Here is a 23,609-nt window from a genome sequence, read left to right on the forward strand (position 1 = left end):
TAAGACACAGTTACATCCCTTTCAGGTGGCCTATTGGACACACATGTCCTTAATTCATTCTGTACATATCCCTTCTCTCCAGCAGCCCATGAAAAAGCCCAACATACAGAAATTTGTGGGGCAGCCTAGGCTTGCTGCCAAGCTCTTCCAAGTTAGTATTACCTTCTGTCCAGGAAATAAGTCTGAATGGAATGCTTGTACACGCTGCGTGGCTACATCCAATTTAGAGTTCCTCTGGCCTTGTGCCTCTTAGAAGTGGGTAGAGTAAATAAAATACAATGACCTTCTGTAGTGCTTTTTATCCCTGTAGGCTGGCCTTGAAACTTTGACCCTTCTGTCTCAGCCTCCCTAGTACTAAGATTATGGGTGTGTATGTATCACCATGCCTGTGAATGACCCCTCATTTCAAATAAAATAGGACATTTCCCACTGCCATGGGATCACCACAGGCTCCGCTAGAGAATGCTGAGCTTTTCAGAGCTTGCCTTCTACCTCTTGGAAGTATGTTTTGCTAAATCCTCCAGGGCATGTAACTTCTTGCCCACCAAGCCCAGTGAGCATGACCAACAGGTTGCATTAATTTTGGAAGAGTGATGTCACCAGGCAAACTTCACACCCATTATGTGAACGTAGACTGCTCTTGATGAGACAAAGAGCACTTTCTAGTGGAGAAACTTATGTCAGGCAGCCAGCCCTCAGATGTAGTGGGTGTTGATGTGGTCATGTTGCAGTGAACCATCAACACAATATCTCTGGGGCAAGTTATGAGGATCTGGAAGAAGACCTCTCCATCTCCCTCTCTGTCCTAGACTGGAATAGGGCCTAATGGGTGGTCTTCAGAACAAGCCAACATGGTCTGCTGAAAGATGCCACTGAAAGCCTCAGGTGACAGGACTGTGTAGCTACTTAGACCCATTATCCAATCACTGTGGGAGTTCACCTTCCTTTTCCAGGTGGGGCCTAGTCTCCCTTGTTTTAGGTTCTGTGTCTGTAAAGTGGCTCGGGTCAGGGATTAATATGATGCCTTGGAGCAACACTGTGATAGTTTGTGCTGGCAACCAGTCCCGTAGGCCCATGTCTGGCAGCACTCTGCAGCCTGTCCTCTGGAAATATCTCAGGCCCTCTCATCTTGTTGATGGTGTTTTATCTTACTGGTGACTTCTGCAGGCACATTGCTGTGGAAGTGCTTGAGCAATTCTTGACTAAGGAGCATTCCCATCGGCCTGTGCTGTGTTTACTTCCAAAGGGCTTTGGATACTGTTTGATACACTGACCACTGTCCCTGTGTACATCATGAAGGAGCGTGTATCACCAGCTTCCTAGGACAGTGTATGCAGGCAGGGTATTGTCCAGATCCCTCAACTTGACTTTTGAACCCTGTAGGTTACTCAGGCTCACACCACAGACTTCAGACCCTTGATACTCTAGGCAGTCAATTCAGGAGCTTACTGGTTTGCTCTTCATGGCTTGCTCACTTTGCTCTTATACGAGACAGGTCCATCTGCCCAGGGGTAGCATTATGCATAGTGAGGTAGGTCCTCACATCAATCATTAATCAAGAAAATGGTCCTGAGACTTGCCTACAGGCCAGTTTGATGGTGACAATTCCTCAGTTGGGGTTTCCTCTTCACAGATGACTCTAACTTGTGTCAAATTGACAAAAGCTAATAATGATTGAAGGTCTATGTCATAATGCCTCTTCTGGCCCTGATGACTGGGCATAGTTGATCCTTGGCTCTTCTCTTGGTCTGACTGGTATATTTAATTTTCTTTTCTTGCTCCTCCTCCCTCATGGCCTGGTTCAGTTTGGACTGTTCTAGATGCTTCTGGCTGAACTCTCCCTCATATCAACAATAAAACCCTTCTCCTCAACCATACCTTGGAGTGATCATGCCCTAATTTTCATTCAGGGTGCTGTGTTAGTTACTTTTCAATTGCTATGATAATACAACATGACCAAGGCATCTATGAAGAATTTTTTCTGGCTTAGTTTCACAGGGATAAAAGTATGTCAGGAAGGCATAGCAGTGAGAAGCAGGCATGGTCATGGGAGCAGGAAACAGAGATCACAAACCTTTAGCCACACACACAAAGCGAAGACAGTGAGTTGGAGGTAGGGCAAGGGCATAAATTCTCAAAAACCTGCCTCCAGTGGAGTCTCATCTGAAACTAAATCTCAAAATCAAAAAAATAGTACTACATTATATAAACATATGTATATATGTTCTAACTTAGAAGAACACAGAATATGGATTACCCTTCCCAAGGGGAGGAATGGGGGTATAGTGGGAAAACATTGGACCAAAGTAAGACTGAAACCCAGGAGTGAAAACTGTAAATCCTATAGCTCCATGTCTGGTGCCTAGGACTTTAAAGTGCTTAAATGGCATAGCCTCCTACCCACCTTGCTGCCTGCAACATACATCTCTCTTTTGGACATGTTTCCAATCCCTGCCTGCAATGTTCCTTGGCAGATGCCCATAGCTGAGCATCTCCAACATCCTGGGGGTTTTCCTGCAACCTGGTGTAGATGTCACAGCTTCATGCAATGGCCTCTCACATTGCCCTCTTAAGGCCTTCATACGGGGACTCTGCTTCCAAACACTGCCTGACCTTAGTTGGAAATAAAGCTGCTGTGAACATCTGTGCATATATCTTTTGTGGACTTTCTTTTCTGTTGAGTGTGGACCTGAGAGTATGATGCCCAGAGCACATGTGAGATTCAGGTTTCTTTGGTGACTTCCAGGCCAGCCAGAGCTACAAATCAAGACCGTGTCTCATAAACAACAACAACAAACAAAAACAAACACCCCCCAAAAAAAACAAAACCAAAACTTTCTTATGTAATCTCTTAAATGCATTGTTATTTCTTACTTTAAACAGTTGTCTTTTCTATTCTTTTTGAAACAAGGTTTTATTCTGTACCCCAGGATAACCTTAAACTTATGATCCTCCTACTTTAGCCTCCAGATGCTGGAATTACAGAAATCTGCTTCTGCACCTACCTTTAAATAGTTACCTTTTAAAGGGAATTAAATAAGACAAGTATTGCTTACATCTGTTTACTCATGCAGTACTAATGTGATCTTTATCTCTCCTAAAGAAGACACATACCTTCTTGTGTGTCTTCGTCTGTTTGAAGGACACCCTTTAGTCCTTCTTTAGAACAGAACTGCTGGTCACAAATTCTTTCAGCTTAATATTTTTAACTTAGCATTTTCTTTTAAAGTGTTTTTTTTTTCTGGCAAAGAACACTAGCTTGATGAATTTCTTTTCCTGGCATTAAACACACTGCTTTTGTTTTTGTTGCTTAAACTGCTTTCACACACTCTGATTTTCACAGCTAGCTTTACAACAGTGTTGTGCTTTTCATCATGTTTCCTGAATTTAGGTGTGTTGAACCCTCTGCAACCCTGGGTATGTGTATTTCTCATCACCTTTAGAAAAATTTATGGGTATTTTGCTTGCATGTATGTCTGCGCACCATGTGTGCCTAGTGCCCAAGAAGGCCAGAAGAGGGCCTCAGATGCCCTGGGCCTGAGCTACAGATGGTTGTGAGCCACTATGTGGGTGCTGGGAATTGAACCCTTTGAAGAGTAGGCATTGCTTCCAATTGCTGAGCCATCTCTCCAGCCCTTTTATCTATTTAAATTTTATCCATTATAAAATTAAGAGTATTTTTCTTTTCTTTTTTTTTGCCTTTCCTTTTCTCTTTTAGAGATTCCAGTTTTACTTGTACCTCCCACTAGAGTTTACTGATGTCCACTGATGCTTCTTCAACTCTACCCAGCCGTCTTCCTTGGCAGTTTTTTTCTTTTCACAGTTCTGTTGCATTCAAGCCCAGTAACTCTTGCTTTTGCAATTATTCATCATCTTAATTCTGGGCATTTAATTTCATATCTAGAAATTGGATTTGCAGCTGCAAGTTTCTCCCCATTATTGTATGCAACATCTCAATCTTCCTTGTAGCACACCTCCCATCTTCCACACACAGTCTCACTCTGTAATCCAGACTGGCCTAGGACTCATGCTCCTCCTTCCTCCTCCTATGTGCTGAGATAACTGACCACTCCTGGCTTCTTGCAATATCTAAAATACAGAAATAGTTGCAGAATGTGATGTTTCTACTTCTAATTCTGCTACCTGTTGTTTCTGGTCAGTTTTGAGTGACTGACTATCTTTCCCATCTGAGTTATAACTTTACATTTCTTTTCATGTTTTTATAGAACATCTGGAATTATGCTAAGTATTTCTATTTCTGCACATGCTTCTGGGATGCATCTGGGTTACTTGGAACTGGAAGATACTCTGGGTCTTGTTTTCACACATCAGGAGGGGGCAAAACTACTTGGTCTGAGTGATTCTTCCCCACTTCAACTTAGGCAGGCTTCCTTTTATATTCTAGATACTGTCACTTGAGCTTTGTGGTTTGACTTGGGTGGTGGATACTGTATCTGATTGACTCTAGGCAGTTCCTGTTCTCCTGGTATTTCCTTCCCTTGTCTTCTCTGTCCTCTCCAGAGGCCCTCTGTACTAGGTGGGGTTCTCTGAAGCCTCTGGAGCTCTGTAGATTTTGTCTTCTTACCTTCTACCTGCATCTCATCTTGCCTTTGCCTGAGAGTGATGAGGACATTTGTTGGCACTTATTTTCCTTTCTTGTTTCTTCTCTCTCTCTCTCTCTCTCTCTCTCTCTCTCTCTCTCTCTCTCTCTTTTTTTTTTTTTTTTTTTTTTTTTTTTTTTTTTTTTTTTTTTTTTTGAGACAGGGTTTCTCTGTAGCTTTGGAACCCATCCTGGAAATAGCTCTTGTAGACTAGGCTGGCCTCAAACTCACAGACATCCACCTGCCTCTGCCTGCCAGTGCTGGGATTAAAGGCTTGTGCCACCACTGCCCGGTGGCAGTCATTTTCCAAAAGGTGCTGTCTGTCCTTTGCTGCCACTTCTCATGGCTTCAGTGGCTTTTCATTTATTTGCATTTATTTCTCACTGTTGATTGTTTCAGGTGAGAGTGCAAATCTGATCCTAACTACATCTCAATTCTCTGCAGATGTTTTTGGGGGCATGTGTACTTTTCAGCCTATACAGCTGATAAGGGACCGTCCTCACAGTAGGTTTGACTGTCTTCCTTGTTCAGCCACAGCTCTAGACCATCACCGAGCCTGGTCTTACCAGCGCTCAGAGAATGAAGATCACAGAAAGAGAGAATTAGGGACTGCAGGGACATGCGACAAATAAACTCAAACCCGTGATGCTACGGAGTGGGATTGCCTACTGGACACAGAATAGCCAACCGCCTAGATTTCACTTTCAAAGGGGCAGGGCTTGCACTCAGTATACTCCGGTTTCTGGTTCCAAACGCAGTGAAGCAAGGCGAGGCAAGCCAGGTTCCAGAGCTGCACTGTGGTTTCCGGACAACAGGAATGGGCACCCAGTACGACAGGGTGGGGAGGGGTTGGTTAAGTTCCCTCGGAAGCTGCTGGACCCGTTATCTCCGCCAGGGGGCAGCGTGTTCCTGCGCCGGTCAGGGCTAAGGTGTGGAGAGTCTGGGAGGGCCACCGGGAACAGGTGCGGGGGGGGGGGGGGGAGAGGGGGCGCGGCGGTCTCCCCAGCAAGGAGGGTAAAGGGAGACTTGGGCTGGAGGTGGTGACAAGGGGATTAGGGTCCAGTGGCCAGGAAGCAGGAGGGAGGCGAAGGGCAGTACTTCCCCTTCCTGGCACACCTGCTCTGACACCTCTGTCTTTGAACAAGCCTCAGCCACCTGTGGTCTCTGCACCTTCCAGTAACTCCTCCTCACTGCCCATTTTTTCCTGCCCTTTACGCTCACCTTCCGCTTTTAACCTCCCCACACTTCAGAGCTACCTTGACACACACCTGCCCTTGGCAGCAACACACATGTTGGAGCTCTTCATGCTTCAATGGCATCTCCTCCCAAAACTTTTCTGTGGAGCCAGGGCCTACTCAGACAAGCCAGGACCACTCTGTCTATCTGTTTTGAACGCTGTCTGCGACACCAGTGCCGGCCCAAGTCCTCTGGTAGCCCAGAGAAGGTTCTGCAGGCTGCTTCTGAGACAGTTTTGTAGGTGAGATGACTAATAATTGGATCCCTGGACCTTCATGCAGGGCGCAGAGGAGGCACAGGAGGAATGATAGGCTCACCTCCACTTCCCCACCAGGCCCAGAAACAGAATTTGGAGCTAGGGACACTAAGGGATTACCCAGTTTCATTTTTCTCTGGAAGGCTTCCTGGAAGAGGGAGACTTCCTAGCTCAGAGAAGAGAGGCTGTTTGGATCCGGGTCCTTCAGACCAGAGCGTAGTCGTGATCTCTTGGAGTGCTCCTGGGACCTGTTGGGTAGCTCCCAGACTTCTAAGGCCTCAAAAATTATGAGGTTTTGTATTGAGTGACCCATGTTTTGATGAATTTTGGCTCTGGTGAGTGAGGGTAGGCGGGAAGCTGTGGGGTGGCTGGTGGGAACTCAAGCCAGAGACTGCAGGGAATGGGGGGGGGGGGGGATAGTGAGGCCTGGGAACCAGGTGGTTCTTCCCCGCCATGTGATTATGGGTAACTCACCTGTCTTTTTTTGTTTGATGGGTGCCGGGGGACAGCAAGACACCTGCCACACAGCAAAGACAAAAGGGTGTGTTGACTTACCCATGTCCTGTGATTATTATCACAAAGCAGGTGAGATGCGGAGAGGCCATAGAACCCTATCTGCTTTCCTAAGGTCACTAGGTAAAGCTAGATGTTCAAGTCAGGGTCTCTTTGGACTCCAGCAGTGGAGTCCTGCTTCTGCTTCAAACCAGAGCAGCCCAGCTGCCCTCTCTACTCACAAAAGCTCCAAGGGTCGCAGACTTAAGGCGGAGTGGTGTTTTGGACTGTCCAGTTCTTTTCCTCCTGGCATACCAGGAGAGAGCCAGGGCAGTAGCGGCCAATTCTGGGAGCCAGGGGAACTCAGAGTACCGCCTGGCTGGTAAGGGTCTGGAGTGGGCTCTGCGGCCATTAGCTTGTCTCGAGGCTAGCAGGCCCGCACGTTCCCAGAGCAGACTGGGACCGGGCGAGGCCGGGTGGACTGGGCGCGCTCCGAGAAGTCGCCGTGAGAAGGATAGAAGCACGGCGAGGGTTAAGCTGCTAGCTTGGCGGGCACGTGCGCGGATTGGAGCAAAGTTTCGGGGAGGGGCGGGGCACGGGGAGGACTGGGACTCACAGATTGGCCGGAAGTTGTGCGGGGCGGAGCTCACGGCTGCTCCGCGCTCGCTCCGGGAGAGTTGACAAAGCCCCGCAGGGAAGGACGCCTCGCGGCGCGGCGCCCCGGGCCCCTCGCCCTGCCGCCCCTCGCCCCGGCCCGCTCCTAGCCCCACCGTTTAAACGCGTGGACAGTGCGCCCCGCGCCCCAGCCCGGCCCCAGCCGCCAGCGCCCAGGTAGCGCCGCCCCGCCCAGGCCGGGCCCGGGGGCGCGGGGGGCGGGATGCGGCGCCCGGGGCAGCGATGACCGCGGCGCGCTACCCGCCGGCCCGGCCCTGACCCTGCTGCCTGCGGCGCACCCGCACGCCGACCTCTGTCGAGGTGAGCCGGGCTGTACGTCCGCGACCCCCGGAGGGAGGGCTGGAGTGGGTCGGAGTGCGGGGCGCGAAGGGCAGGGCCGCGATCACTGTGCGGGGTGGGGGCCGGGCTCGCGTCGTAGCTGCTCCTGTGGGGCCCGCGGCCCTGCCCCGCGCCCCGCCCCCGCCCGCGCCCCACGTGGGCCCCCCAGCGCAAATTTGTCCGCTAATGGCGCAGGCGATTATCTGCGGGGCCGCTCGGTGTTGTGTGTCCCGCGGGCAGGGCCGGAGTTACAAGCGCCAGGAATCCAGACGGTGTTTGGAAAGGGGGCGGCGGGGGCGGCTGGTAATTAGTGTAAACCCTTTGTCTGCCTTTGATACGCTCAGCGTCTACGCGCCTCGCTTCCTTTGCCTGGAGCTCAGCGCCGAGGGGGGCTGGACCCAGGCTCTGCGGCCGCGACCTGGGTCTTGCCGGACTGAGCCCTGAGCCGCGTCCACTCCAGCTCCCTGTGACCGCGCCCCTACTCCAGGTTCGACTGGCGAGATGACGGGGAGCCCTGCGCTGCTGCTGCTGCTACTGCCGCCGTTGCTACTGGGGGCCCTCCCGTCGGCTGAGGCGGCGCGAGGTGAGTCCTGGCGCCCAGTCTGGCGCTCTGGCCACTGCAGCGCCGCCCCTTTCCCGCCAGCCCTGAACCCTGCCACAGTGCCCGCCTGGCACACTCCTCCCCTCCCTGTCTGCCCCATTGCAGCAGGGCCCCCACCCCTGATCCTTAACCCGTACTGCCAGCTTCACATGCCTCCAGCTCACTCATGGAGTTACCAGGCTCACACTCTGGTACCCCCACCTCATCCCCTTTGACACCACACTTAAAGGGCCCCAGGATCACTTGATTGTTGGCCAAGTGTAATCTTGCTTAGTCCCCTCCAAGAGACGCTCATAATCTTGTATACACATACTTCCAGGTACATATCTAGGTGGAGGGCAGGTGGTCACCCCATTGATTCTTGGGGAGTGGACTCTTTGTGGACACAGAAAGTCTGATTGGGACCCTGGAAGCCTGTAGAGACTCAGCCAGTGGCTAGCTGAATATAGAGAACGTTGGTGACATCTTAGTGATTGCAGCTGACCCAGCCCTGGACCCTTGGCTTGCTTATCTATTACAGGTAGCATAGTGTAGAGCCTGGTGGGGAGGGGGTTCCCAGAGCACAGAACATCACTGCACAGGGAGGGCTGGTCTCTGAGAAAGATACTTGAAAATATTAGACCTCAGGGCTACACAACACTTCGTTGCTGCATACACCACACTACAAGCTTGGATACCGTCTCGCCCACCTGATGTCCTGTGGAGAGCTCAGCCCTAAACCTAGCCCTGGCAAAGGCATCCATAGCTGATGAGTGATACATGCCCATGGATTTTTGCCCACCGTGTTGCAGTGTCACGGGACATGGTGCTGGCCTCCCCTATGGTTAGGCAGGACTCATGGCCAGGCGGGCCCTTTGGGTGTGTTGACCATTCAGAATTGTCCTTGCTCTGTCCACCAGTCCCCTGAGGCTTCGCATCTCCTCCCCCGCCACCAGCGCGGGCGCACTGAACCCAACCTGGCCTTATATGGCCACATTCGGTGTTGGGCGGCGGGCGGCGGCCCAGGTGGGCCTTATGCCACTATAACCCCCCCCTTCTGCTTGGGGACTGGCTGGCCGGAGGGTGGGGGCTGTCCAGGCACAGCTGGGCTGGACAGTGTCCTGGGCATGTAGGCACTTGGGCCATGCTGAGTGAGTCGTCTTTTTACTCCCCCCAACCGGTGGTCCAGTCTTTGATTACCCTTTTATCTGTTTGGATAACTCCCATCCCAGCACCTGCCTCTTATTTGCTCAGTCAGGGAGGCTCTGAAGGCTCTCCTCTGTTACGATCACTGACTGGACCTTCAGACTGATTGATGGGTCTTGGTGAGCAAGCAGCACCCTACCTTTTTGCTGATGGCCCTAGAGGGGCCACCACTTTTACCTTGTCTCCCGTGGCAACAACCTTTGGACTGAGCCTTATACCCTGACTGTGCTAGCGAAGGCCCTTGGCCAGCACTAGGGAGCTGGAAAGAGCTGTCTTCCAAGGGCCCTGTGGTTGGTATGGAAGGATGGTGTTTCCTGAACTATGCTGACTTCTTCCTTCAGGCACAATCTGGACTGGAGGGGCAAAATTATTCCAAACGCATTCCTTTTCCCGTGGTTCTTCCCTGAGTAGGCCCAATTCTATCTTGAGTTGGGCCAGAGAACTGCATGTAGAGTTTGGGCTGTTTTGAAAGCCATTTCCCTGGGGTGTCACAGCTATTGGAATCTGTACATCTCTAGATTCAGATCATATTTTAAAAGTTACCCTTTGCCCAAAGTTTCACAATGTTGGTCAGTTTGCCTTAGAATATTTCCCCCCAAACTTGAAGAAAGATAAGTTTTGGCTTATTACTCTCTTATATTTCTCACAGTGAGAATGTAAGTTTCAGAAGAGAATATCATTCTCAAAGATAAGTCTGCAAGTGTGTTGGGCTTTCTGAGAAATGCTGCCTCTGACCTTTTATAAGGATGGTTCCAGGATCAGTCTCTGAGCAGCCAGCACAGGTTTCTCCCCTGTCTTTTGGGCCCTTATGTTAAGAATGAGCTGACCCTGGTTGACTGTTAGGGTGCTTGCCGTGGTGTCCCATGCAGCAGGGACAGCTTAGTCTCAGCGATTTGCCTAGAGCACTGTGTTGTAGAGGAGAAGGGTGTGTGATGCTGTGGGAGCTGATGGCTGGCCATTTGTATGGAGCTGACTGGCTTTTAACCAGGCTGTAGGAGGCCTCTTTTCTTCACAGGCTGTGGCTGATCAGAGTGTGGCTGGAGTGAGGTAGATGTTCAGGAGCCAGGCCTAGCCCCTGTGAGGTAGGGATGTGGGCCAGCCTCCCATTCACATCTGGGGCCCTATTCCTGGAAGGGAAAATAAATCACTGTCCCCCTGGGGGTGGGGAGGGAGCTGTGAACAAAGTCGCCTTTGGCTAGGCCTGGAAATACCGACCACAGGCTCCTTTATCCTTTGTGCGGGATCAATGGGCCTCTAGGCTCTCAGAGGCCTTTCACTCTGCCTGCCCTGTACTGTGGCCCTTACTAGGGAAATGTTGGTTTTTCCCCAGCTGAGGCCTCTGGTCTCTGGCTTTCCTGGCCTTGGCTCAGTCTTTGCTGGTAGTGCCGGGGGCAGTTGGCTGTGGCCCAACAGCCCTGCTCCCCCTACTGGCCACCTGCCCTCTGTATAGCTAGGGCCTGATGCTTGGCCCATGGTGTCCTTTTCTCTCTCTTTTGCCTTAATGTGGCGACTCCAGAATGCATAGGGTTTAAGGTGTGTCTAAGCCTCTGTTCCCATACTTCATTGACACTCTCCTCTGCTTGCTACCTACTCTTCTGTCCAGTACTCCTGCCTACATCTCAAGGAGGAGGAGATCAGGGGTTCCTGGAAAATGGGGTAATGGGGCTAGACCCTCAGACTGGGGTGCAGACAGAATAGGCTCATGGGGGTGTGGGCTGAGTAGGCCTAGGAGAGGTAGAAACAAGGTGCATGCCATTGGGCAGCTGTTAGAAGCAAGAGCTTCCCACTGAGCAGGAAGCACAACCCCTCTTTCCACCAGGAGTTTATTTCCTGAGAGATTTATATGAGTTGCCGAGGGCCTGGAGAGCTAGTTGGTAGTGCCTCAAGTAGTGGGTGGGAACAGAGCCATCTGCTCTCAGGTGTGGGGCTGGACAGCGGGGGGAAGGTTCCAGCCCTTGATGACAGTCCGGGGTACCCCTCAGGGAACTTGGGTTTTGAGTCCAGGGCTGCCAGCCCAGAGCCTTCTACTCCTTGCAGCCTACTTTTTAGCTTCTGGTGATAGCAGTATGATTTGGGCTGAGGCTCTGTGCCACACATTGCTACAGGCAACTGTGCCCCCTGGGGAGCCCTCAACTCTATCCCTAAGAAATCTCTGTGTCAGCAGTGTTGTGTACTTTTGGATGGGTTTGCCCAGACTATGTGGTTTAGGCTGTTCCAACATCCCTTCAGTCTTTGTAGGGGCTAGGTGGCATGTTGCCTTGACCCTTGACCTCTGCCTCGAGAGCTTTGGGTTCAGGAAGTAGACTTATTCACAGTTTATGAGGTGTCAGGGGGCTGGATGTCCAGGTGAGCCCCCCCCAGTGGATCCTAAGGCGGTTACCTTCTATGGATGGTGTGTATGTGGCTGCTGTAGGGTGGTGGCCTTATCTGATGATACCCATGCTACTATATGTGGTCTTGGTGGGTCAGAGAGTGTCTAGGAACTAACAGTGTGCAGATGTGGCAGCTGAGGTATTCCAGAAAGAGGTGCAGACCTAGGGGACCAGGCAGTACCTCCAGAGAACCCTTTTCCCCACATTAACTGGCTTGCCTAATTGCCACTGCTGGCCAAAAGGCAAGCTAGCTTTACTAACTAGCTTGTTGAAGCATAATGTCTTCTTGGGGTGCCTAGATGGCTGGTTCCTAGGATAGCCACCTGCCTGGATCCTGCTAATGTGGCTGTAGAGCCTATGGGTCTGGTCCTTGGGTGCCCTCAGTTTGTTGCCAAGCCTTGGATTTTCACAGCACTGGACCTGTGTGTCCTTGTCCATGCAGTTATGGACCTTCAAGGATCTTGGCCTCAAGACAATGTAGAACCTGGCCCTGGACCCTGAATGGGCAGCTGGGCCTTGTGACTGTCACCTGTGCTCTTTCTCTGTGGGGCATCTCTGCTATTTCCTGGGCTTTGGCCTCCTAGCATTGCTAGCAAACTGTCTCTGGATTTCTCACCTGTCCTTGTCCTGGGGCTCCAACTGTGAGTATTGTGGGATATTTGTTCTCACAGCCAGGGACCAGGGCAGTGCCTTGGTGGGGGCACGTCATACCAGTCATAGAAAGCTCTTTACTCGGTAGGACCCCACCTGGGTTGGGTCTTACTATAACCCCTACAGAGTCTTGGAGCAAGGTGTCTAGAGGACCAGATGAATCCACTCCATTCCTTTGTGGTTGAGGCTCATCATACTATCCTCTGAGTCTCCTACTCAACCACTTTGAATCTCCAGGAGGAGATTAGCTGAGCTAGCTGACCCAACCACATAGCCAAGCTCACTGCCTGGCCAGAGAATTCCTTTTAGGCCGGAAATTCCTAGGGCCATGAAGGGCTCTCCAAGGGCCAAGCTAGGCCTGAGCTGGCCAGGTGGTTCTCACACGTCACACTCTTACTTTGTCTAGGGTCTGTTGCTAACTGGTGCCTAGACTAGCCCTTTGAGTAGAGGAGTTTAGGTCAACAGGCCTGGAACCCCAGTTTTCAGCTGTGCCTGTTCTACTTCCCAGGCTCCAGGCTGGACCTTTTGGGCATTTTCCCTTCTGGTCCCCAGCCTGGCATCTAGACCTGACAGTGGTCACCACATTCTCTGGGCAAGAACTTCTACACAGACCGTGCCCCTTTCAGAAGATCCTCATGCTGTCCTCTCTTGGATCAATGTTTAGTTTTACTTGGCTGGAGCTGTATGGGTTTTTCAGAGGTATGGGCATTGCTGCCCTGGCTGTAGAGTTACGGAGAGACCAAAAGCTGGTTTAGCTTTCTCCATGACCTGGGGCCTTCAAGTTGTGAATAGATCCCATGACTCCAATGTTTGGTCTCTGTTTCCTATCAGAGGAGCAAGGACAAATCCACCTTCAATTTACTTGTGTTCACTTGCCTCCAACCACCAAGATCCAGTCTGTTTTGGGCTTTCTCCGACCTTTGGATTCCTGAAAGAGCCAGCCTGGGTGGGTTGGTCAGACAAGCTCTGTTAGAAGTTCAGTCATGGCCATTAGGCCCCAGCCTCTACCCATAACTGACTCCCCCGCAACTATCCTCAGGCAGAGTGTGGGGAAGTGATGCCCCCATTACCGCTGAGCTTCAAGTCCTTAGTTTCCTCACTGACTGAATAGGGTGGATGGCTGTCCAGGTAGAACAAAGAGGGCTGTGTTTCCTGAGTTAAATACAGATTCAAGGTAGCCATATCATGGCCCAAATTCCCAGAATTCTAGTGGCTGGACTTTCTCCTGAGGGCAGGGTCCTTATGTGGGTCTCTGTAACAAGCCTGGGGGCCCCACCTCACAGTAGGGTACAGTGGAACCTAGGTGGGGGCAGGGCTAGCAGGGTACTGTTTGCTTTAGGATAAGGCCGGCTCCTCCAGCCAGCCTGTCGCCAGCCTGTCCCCCAGCAGTATGTGCAGGCAGGCCCCAAGGGCCAAGCTTCCGGCCATCTGGTGATCACTTAAGCCCTGTCCCTCAGCAGTGGTCATGGCAGGGCTCCTGCCTCTGGGTACCCCTTTTTCTAGGCTTTGCTTCTTCTGTCTGAGGCCAAGAGGGGTGAAGACACAGTGAGGCTTGGTTTCTCTGGAGGTCTTCCTATGTGGTGTAGGGTGATAGATTAGCCTGGTCATTGGGCATTCCCCAGGTATGCCTCCTAACACCCACAGGCAGCTGAACATATGTGTATATGCTTGCATGTATGGGTCTATCTGGGAGATCCTGGATACCAGGCTGGTTGGGACCATGAAAGCAGGCAGGTCTTTGGCCAGTTTCTCGTTGACCTGACGTGTGGGAGGCACTGTGAATGGTGGGATTTCAGACAGTGACATCTGGTGGGAATGGGGCTGAGATCCAAGAAGACCTATGTGCCCAGCAGCCTCTAACACTCTAAGCTGAATGCAGGAGGAGAGCCTTGAGACAGCTATACTTGCATTGCCCTACTGCCTTAGGTGGTCTGTGGACAGCACAGATTATGGGAGAGGTGGGCTGACAGCCATCTTTTCCTTTCCAGAGGGAGCCTTGAAGGAAGGTGAGGAGCAGCTTCAGGCCCAGGGCAGGGATGAGGAGAACTGAGTGGAAGGGGAGATGGAACTTGGAGAAGAGGGTTTCAGAAAAGTTGGAAAGGGTTTGTGACATGTGGATGTAAGTGAAAGCAGAGGTGTGGAGGGCATTTCTCCATGGCTCCTTACCCCACTGAGCAGGAATTTGGCCTTGGAGTTTCCCTGGGAGACCTGGTCCCCTCCCCTTGGGCTGACTATTCTTCTGCCTCCTTAGAACCCACCTTAGTACTTCAGGGTGGGCCCTGAGAGGTAGGTGCACCATAGGATATTGGAAAGCTGCCTCTGGGAGTCTGAAGACATCCCCAGAAGCTCGTCTGGGCCGAAGGGGGCCACATAGCTAGGACAACTGCATACTGAGGAAGTACCCCAGGCCCTGTGCAGCATCATTGCTGAGCTTTTACTGACTGCCTGTTGGCACCATTGTGCTCAGCTGACCTTGTGTTCTCTGCCCAGGACCGTCCTTGCTAGAACTGGTTGATGTGCAGGGTAGATGCCTCTCACTAACAGAGCAGAGATGTGACATGAGGGTGGGCTGGGGACTGTGGATGCCTCTCTTTATTCAGAGGTGACACTGGAGCAGTTCCCGCCAGCTCATCCTCTGTCGTGAGAGCACTTTTTCTGCAGCCCCACACCTGGCACCTATGGGCTCTGTGCACTCTGCACTCATCCTTCCAGTCAGGTGGTCTCTGCTGCCTGCTACACCCAGTTACACTCCTGTCCCTGCACTACAACCCAGAGATTCTCTGATGGTTGGGGCTGAGGAGAAGGATGCTTGGTGTGGGTTGGTGAGGTTGAGAATGTGTTTCTGGTGGCTAGAGTTGTGGGTCCTAGGGATTGGCCTTTTCTAGGATGATGGTCTTGACTTAGAGAACTTGCACCTCTACTATGGGTCTCTCCTGTGAATACCCTGTTGGGAGTTGTCTCTGAAGGCCAGACTACTTCCCAGGTATGACCTAGGAGCAATCACCCACATGGACAAGACCCACTGGGTTCTTCTTTATGAAGTAGGTTCCCTGAATGGAATCCAGGTAAGGTACTGAGTGCCTGTGCCCAGCCCTTGCTTACCCTGTGTATCCCAGGCAACCCTCTGAGCAGACTCTGTCCATGAATCAGATACAGAGCACAGAAGCAGGACAACCAGTTCATACCCGGTGCACACTCATGTGTCCCTCACTTGTGAGCCTGTGAGTGCTATTTATGCTGGGTGGCTGCTCCTGCTGACCCATTTCCATCTGAGTTAGGTTTAAGGTGGCTGTTCCTTGCACAGTGTGCCGCAGGAACATAAGATAGCCTATGAAGCTGTGTGTGCAGAAAAAGAAACTAGCCAAAAGCCCATCCTGCTGTCCTGTTCCTGTGGTTCCCTCCTTTCTGACCATGGAACATGTAGTTCTCTCTGGTGAGACAAAGGGATGGCCTTGTTTTCTTGATTTGAAGTTTTGAAAGTATTATTAACTTAGGCAGTGTCCTGAGCGCTCTGGCCTCTCCATCTCACTTCTCGGGGAGGCTGCCTGCTATGATGATGCACTAGCAAGGTGCTTGGGACTGACACAGTGGGGTATGTTGGGCATGGACTACTGTGGTTGGACAAAGGACTTCCTTAGTAGAATTCAAGTGGGATTCCTAGCACGTGTATCAAGCCTTTGCTCCCCTCATGTGTTTCCCCAACCAAGCTCTCTAACTCCTGCAGGACCCCCAAGAATGGCAGACAAGGTGGTCCCACGGCAGGTGGCCCGCTTGGGCCGCACTGTTCGGCTGCAGTGCCCAGTGGAGGGGGACCCACCACCCTTGACCATGTGGACCAAAGATGGCCGCACAATCCACAGTGGCTGGAGTCGCTTCCGTGTGCTGCCCCAGGGGCTGAAGGTGAAGGAGGTGGAGGCCGAGGATGCGGGTGTTTATGTGTGCAAGGCCACCAACGGCTTTGGCAGTCTCAGCGTCAACTACACTCTCATCATTATGGGTCAGTTGGTACACGAGTCAGAGGTTATAGCGGGACCAGTACTGGCTGGGCACAAGGTGTACAGCAGACACACCTGGATTCTTCCACCCTGTTTGTTCAGCCTGCACCAAATCCACCTAGACATAGACAGGACCCAGGAGGTGCTCCCTATCCCCATTCCCAGCCTGGACCCTAGGGCAGCCTAGGCTTCCTGCCTTAGGCTTTTCCTTCCAGGTGGCAGAAATGGATAGGGTGTGGGGAGGGGAGGCTCAGGCAGTGGTTCCACTGAAGAGCTGCTGGGTGGGGTAGGGTGGAGTGGGCTGAGGACTTGGCAGGGCAAGCCTTGGCAGCCATGACTTTGAGGCTCAGATTTCAGAGTTCAGAGGGGCCGCAAACAGTGAATGGTCTCTGTTCTCTTCTGTCCTTGGTGCCCGGTCAGTAGGGAATGGGCAGGTGTCTTTGGTGACACACCCTTCATACATGGGTAGCAGGCATTGCCCACCTTCTTCACTGGGCTCCCTAGTGTGTGGCCCTGGGCCAGGATGACTCTCCTACTGTGGAGGTCTAAGGCAGTGGCCTGGGACAGCCTTGTCCTTGGTCCCACGCTGTATGAAAGAGGCGGCTGTCATAGAGCAGCAAGGGGACATTCCTTATCACACCCTGCCCCCCCCCCCATCGCTGCCTAGTACAGGCCCCAAGGCCTTCTCAGGGTTTGGAATGGGAATATTGCGGCTGTCCACCCTCCCTACCCCCATCCTTTCAAAGAGGATGATGACCAGGCGGTATGTAAGCCATGTCTCTGCACCAAGTACTCGGCCCCTTGATGTGGGCTAGGGTTACTGCAGCTGCTGGCTGGGCCTGGCCCCCTCCTCCCTGCAGACCCCCCGGAGCCAGGGTGGGGGGCGGGTCTCTAGTCCCACCATGCCTATCAGGGTCACCTGCACCCAGGGAGGGGGCTGGCAGGCAGCCATGGCCCAGCTGTCCCTGAATCCTGACATGTGGGTGTGTCCATGGCCTTTGCTTGGGTTCTAGGGCTGTCTCAGCCTAGGCCATGCTGGGCACTGGTGAGGGACTCCCCTGTACGCCTGACGTGGCTTCCTTATGACATGTTTCTCAACAGATGATGTCAATCCAAGGAAGGAGAGCCCTGGGCCAGGTGGCTCTTCTGGGGGCCAGGAGGATCCAGCCAGCCAGCAGTGGGGTATGTATGGGGTAGGGAGATTCTGTGTGTTTGGAATAGGGAAGTGACCATTCTCCTGGCATCCTCACATACTCTTTCCCACTGACCTTGATGCTGCCCTGCCCCACAGCACGGCCTCGCTTCACGCAGCCCTCCAAGATGAGGCGCCGAGTGATTGCAAGGCCTGTAGGTAGCTCTGTGCGGCTCAAGTGTGTGGCCAGTGGGCACCCACGGCCAGACATCATGTGGATGAAGGATGACCAGACCTTGACACGCCCAGAGGCCAGTGAACACAGGAAGAAGAAGTGGACGCTGAGCTTGAAGAACCTGAGGCCTGAAGACAGTGGCAAGTACACGTGCCGTGTATCCAACCGGGCAGGTGCCATCAATGCCACCTACAAAGTGGATGTAATCCGTGAGTGGCGGGTCTGGGGTAGGATGAGGGCCTGTGGTGCCTAGAACTCCGCTGACATGTTTGTTTGTCCCTGCCATAGAGCGGACCCGCTCCAAACCTGTGCTCACAGGGACGCACCCTGTGAACACGACAGTGGACTTTGGTGGGACAACGTCTTTTCAGTGCAAAGTTCGCAGTGATGTGAAGCCTGTGATCCAGTGGCTGAAGCGGGTGGAGTACGGCTCTGAGGGCCGCCACAACTCCACTATTGATGTCGGTGGCCAGAAGTTTGTGGTGTTGCCCACCGGTGACGTGTGGTCACGGCCTGATGGCTCCTACCTCAACAAACTGCTCATCTCTCGGGCCCGCCAGGATGATGCTGGCATGTACATCTGCCTGGGTGCGAACACCATGGGCTACAGCTTCCGTAGTGCCTTCCTCACTGTGTTACCAGGTGTGTGTCACTGGTCTGGGCTGTCCTTTCCCCTTCCCTGTGGGAGTCCAGGGGCTATCCGTGTAGTTCAAACTTGGGCTGGTTGTCTCATTAGTGTAATGACATTCCCTTCCCTACTCCTCTCCTTGATCTCTCTTGCAGACCCCAAACCTCCAGGGCCTCCTGTGGCTCCTTCATCCTCAACCACAAGCCTTCCTTGGCCTGTGGTGATCGGTATCCCGGCTGGTGCTGTTTTTATCCTGGGTACTGTGCTGCTCTGGCTTTGCCAGGCCAAGAAGAAGCCATGTGCCCCTGCATCTACGCTCCCTCTGCCTGGGCATCGTCCTTCAGGGATGTCCCGAGACCGCAGTGGGGACAAAGACTTGACCTCGTTAGCTGTGGGCCTGTGTGAGGAACATGGATCCACCGTGGCTCCCCAGCACATCCTGGCCTCTGGCTCAACTGCCGGCCCCAAGCTGTACCCCAAGCTGTACACAGATGTGCACACACATACGCACACACACACATGTACACACACTCTCTCATGTGGAGGGCAGGGTTCACCAGCACCAGCATGTCCACTATCAGTGCTAAATGCAGCAAATCTCCAAGCATTGTGCCCTGAGGTAGGCATATGGGGGCCAAGGCAACAGGCTGGGAGGATTGAAAGCAATGGAGGAAGAGTATCCTAGGACCCTGTATTTGGCACTCATGAATTTGGCCAAATAGATGTATGTACTGCCAAATGAACATACACCCAGCAGCCAAACCCACAAACAGAATTTACAAATGCAAATGTGTGCTCGTTCGCACGCACGACCTGAGAAGCCTTCAGGAGGATTTGTCGTGTGACTTTGCAGTGACATGTAGCGATGGCTAGTTGAAGGAATCTCCTCAAGTCTTAGTGGTCACGGCCACTCCCCCACCCCTGCCCACGTGTGTCCCTGCCTGGCCATATAAGCTGGGTGTCCAGGAGTCTACCAGCCGCCTGGATTTGGTGAGCAGTGCGACCGTGCCTGGAGGTTTGAGCCACCCTCCCCTTGCTAGAGAGAAGGGTCTCAATATTTATATTTAAGAAGTAAAATAATATTAATAATGATGTAAGGAGGGCTGGGACACAGGAACTCTGGCCTACCCTGGGGCCCAGGACCTGCCTGACCTTGTGGTTACATTGGGTATCCTCATGTCCATGGCTACCTGGCCTCTGTAATTTTATATAGAGTTTGGGCTGAAGCCTCGTATATTTAATTTATTTTGTTAAACAAGAAAGTGCCTCCTTTTTCTCATTCTGGTGTTTTTACCTGGGGTTGGTTTATGTGTTTTGCCAGCGATCATGTACATATGCTCACTTTGGTGTCTACTTACATATCTTTACTGGTGTGCACTTGCCCAAATGTGTTAGCTTGCATGTATTCACATGCTGGTGCTGTGTTTGTGTGTCTTCCCTCTAGGGAAGCTCTTGCCTTGCCTTTCTCAGGCCTCAGGCTTGGGATTTCCCAGGGTTTTTCTTCTGTGGGACCTTGGATTTCTGAGCCTCGTGGTGTGAAGTGAGTCCTGCTCAGAGTGGCGCTCTACACATCTGGTTGAGTGCCTTCACCTCTGTTCTGTGCATGCCCTTGCCCTTAGTGGGGAACCTACTTTTTGTTGTTCTATTTTCTGTGACCTTAGCAGGAAAAGCTGCTTAGAGCTGGGGTAGGGCCAGGCCCAGATCACAGCAACCTCTGTTCTTGGGACTCCAGTTGAGTGACCTCCCAGGTACTCCTGTGGTGATATGTACGGCAGTTCTTTTTTGTTGTTTTTTTCGAGACCGGGTTTCTCCTCTCTGTTATAGCTCTGGCTGTCCTGGAACTCGCTTTGTAGATTAGGTTGTCCTCAAACTCACAAAGATCCTCCTGCTACTGCCTCCCAAGTGCTGGGATTAAAGGCATGCACCACCACACCCAGTGGCAGCTGTTCTTTAAGTCAGGAAAACAGAGGCTCTGATTCACCTAGTCATTTTGGAAGCTGGGATGTCTGTTTATCCCAGGTTCAGAGCTCCCTAAAGCACAGAGGACTGGGCATATATCTCAGTAGTAGAGTGCTTGTCTAACACGTGGGAAGTCAGTTTAGTCTGTAGTATCACATGCACACTCACGTGAAGATCCTGCATGCACAAACCAGCAATATACCGGTACAAGGTTCTTGCTATGGTTCTAAGAGCTTCTCCCTGAGAGTAGTCACCTTTCCTAGCCTCTATAGATAGCAAGTGACTACTTAGTTTCACCTAGGAATCTTTCCATGTGGACCCCTCAGGAGTAGTGTTAATTACTCTGGACATTTCTTGTAGGACCCCCTCATATAGGATAACTCCTGGCCTTTGACCTCAAAGGGTAGCTGTACTGGCGTGGACCTGCCTGGTAATGATGGCCATCTCTGGCTGCCAGATGCTGGGAAGGCCCAGATGCATGTTCAGGGCACCTGGGGCTCCAAGTCTATAGCTGGTGATAGACAGATGTTCCCCAGACAGGACGGCCCCATACTTGGTCTAGTTTGAAGTATGGAAGGGTTGGGAAGAGGAGAGAACTCAGGCAGTGGGCCATCTGTGCCATACAGATGCACTGCTCCAGAGAACAGGTAGAGAGGAGGCACCCTGAGGGAGAAGAGACCAAGATCTTGAGCCCTTATCCTTGGCCTAGGGTCAGGAACCAACCAATGAGGAGTGAGAGCACCCTCTTACCCTGGCTGCCTCATAGGCAAGGTCTTCCTGGGGAGAGCAGGTGGTGAGTGATAGCCTGGGAAAGGGCTCCAAGGTAGATAAGACAACCTACCCTGCCCCCAACAGTGTTCCAGGATACCCCTAACTGATGGCCCTGTAACTCAGAGCTTCTTGTCTACTGTAGACCTCTATGGCTGTCTTGGCTCTCATGCAGCACCTGTGAGCCCATGTCTCCAGCCCCAAGGCCTTTTTGTTCCTGTTCCATCCCAGCTCAGCTCTGGCAAAACTTCATGTGGATGCAGTTGGCTCATCCCTGTAGAGGTGCATGCTCTTTACTCCACTCTGTGCCCCATTTGTTTTAACATTTTCAAAGAGGAGCTCATTGTCTTGCCCACGTGTCCAGGGGGCTGCTGTGCCGCACAGATGGGAATAAATGGCGTATGTGCCTCTGAGGGCAGCTGCTAGTGTCCAAAAGATGGTGCTTTAGGCCTTGGCCATACCTCTTCCCAGGACCTGTGTTACCTAGACTCTTCCTACTGCCTAGGTTTAGAGGGAATGGATATGTGTTGAGTATGGTGTACTGCTGAAAGCTGGGGGCAAAATCCTTGTGGGAATGAGAGGCTGTGGGTCTAGGAAGAAAGGAGGAGCCTAAAATAGCTCTCCCCGGCCTGCTGAAACCCCTCACGTGGACAAGTGCACACGTCCCTAGCTTTCCCTACTTAGAGGTCAAGAGGGGATACTGTTGTCCTTGGGTTGACCCACAGGCCAGGACAGGCACAGTGGCTTCTGATTGGAAGCTGTGTAGGAGGAGACTCAGTGTCCTGGTTGAGGCTCAGTGAGTGGTGGGTGCGTGATGGATGCTGTAGGGAGCCATTCCTGAGGCTTCCAGGCAGTGATAAGCTGGTTCACTGGGAAAGTCGGCACACTTGAAAGGTTGGCCCAGACTGACACCCTTGGGTGTGACACCCCTCCCTCCTTCAGCTTCAAAGGATGTCCATGAGCTGTCCTGCAGCTGTCCCTGGGGGCAGGGAGGGGCTAAGGCTAATGCCCAGGGTAGCTTGGTAGTACAAAGGAGAGGGACATGGGCTGCCCCACCCTGCAGTCAGAGGACCTGGCTAGAGATCAGAGCCTTGTTCCAGGGCTGGGACACGGCCACAAAGGACCTGTGACATAGAAGGGAGGCACAGGGTAGAGATACCTCCACAGCACAGACTCGGCCAGGATACCAGGCAGAGCGCCGAAGAGTTGCCTTGATCTCTCAAACATCACAAGGCTGGGCCGTATGTAGCCAGGCTGGTCTTCAGGCATCAGAAATAGAGTGTGGTGACCTGGGCTGCAGGGGTGTGGGGCAGAGCTCCCCCCACAGCTGATGGTAACATACCATGAAAAGTGCTTCTTGTATCCTAGTAGAGTAAGGGTCTCAGCCCAACTTTGTGGTGCAGAACTGTGGTTATTAAGTCTCAGAGGGCTTGGCAGAACACGTCTGAGATTTGTGTAGGGGGCTGGGATGCAGGGAGGCAGCCAGAGTCTCTTTCAGCTACCTGAAGACACAGGTGTGTTTCTGTAGCACTCTGCAGCCCAGAGCTGATGGCTTATATTGTGGGCTCACAAGTCTCTTTCTGCGGAGATTTTTGCAAAGGGCATTCTTGCCTCAGGCCATGACTGGGGCTAACCAAGTACCTGACTGATCATTTGATTGCTCTGTTGCCTAAGCCAGCATCCAGGTACCCTGTGTTGAGCTTGGGCAGGATAGCCATCCTTGGTGGTCAGGGTTCCTCAGAAAAAGAGTGGGAGGTCCCTGAGAGGGACTACTGTGACAGCGACTCTAGCCTGCATAGGAGCCCCCTTGATCTAAATAGACGGGGTCTCCAATAGAGCTGGAGCTGGGGTCTGTGAAGCAGAAGTGGATGCTAATCCCAGTTCTGTACCCTCTGACTAGCCTGAGACCTAGGCCGTACATTGTACATTGTACCATTCCCATTTGGAGGTAAGTGTCCCTTTACTGGGGCATCCTGGTAAGCCTGCACATCACCCCGAGGGCTCTCAAGAACCATTGAAACATGGCCCAAACCCATGTGGAACCTTGTATGGCCTCACCTCATCCCATGGTGGACCAAAGCTCTCTTCCTGTTCCATGTGTGGACCGAACCCCAGTTCTTCATCCTTCCCACCAGGTTTACCCAAGCAAGGTCACTGCCTGACCTTGCTTAGGTTCTCAGTTGTCTGTCTCTTTGCCTTCTCTGGTCGCTGTAAATCACTGGCTTTTCATAGGGGTCCGGTTCCATGGGGCTCCCCCACATGGTCCCACCCACCAGGGCTCAGGTGGTCGTCCATGTCCTCCCATCATGCCCCATCTGGTGTATCAAAAACCTCCATGAGCCTCCTTCATCCTCACCTGGGCCCAGAGCCTCTCTGGCCAGCTGATGAGGAGAGGAGAAGCCTGGTACTCATGAAACCCACCAAAAGTAGCAGACTACTGCTTGCCTCCCAGGCAGTGTTGGGTGGTGGACTCGTCAGGCAACTCTCTCTATACCTGAATTGGAG

General features: G+C 52.4%; 1 protein-coding gene across 1 annotated transcript; it reads left to right on the forward strand.

The window, feature by feature from the left end:
- The first annotated feature begins 8,065 nt into the window (after positions 1 to 8,065).
- On the forward strand, positions 8,066 to 19,656 carry Fgfrl1 (fibroblast growth factor receptor like 1). The gene is given in 7 exon segments (XM_050155786.1): positions 8,066 to 8,161; positions 16,112 to 16,384; positions 17,484 to 17,564; positions 17,674 to 17,958; positions 18,038 to 18,391; positions 18,533 to 18,897; positions 18,899 to 19,656. Coding segments are annotated over 7 exon segments (1,506 nt in total). The 5' UTR covers positions 8,066 to 8,079; the 3' UTR covers positions 18,965 to 19,656.
- Positions 19,657 to 23,609: the final 3,953 nt, after the last annotated feature.

The sequence above is a fragment of the Alexandromys fortis genome, unplaced genomic scaffold, assembly GCF_014885135.2.
Source record: "Alexandromys fortis isolate MF-2015 unplaced genomic scaffold, M_Fortis_MF-2015_v1.1 scaffold_87, whole genome shotgun sequence".
Taxonomy (NCBI): domain Eukaryota; kingdom Metazoa; phylum Chordata; class Mammalia; order Rodentia; family Cricetidae; genus Alexandromys; species Alexandromys fortis.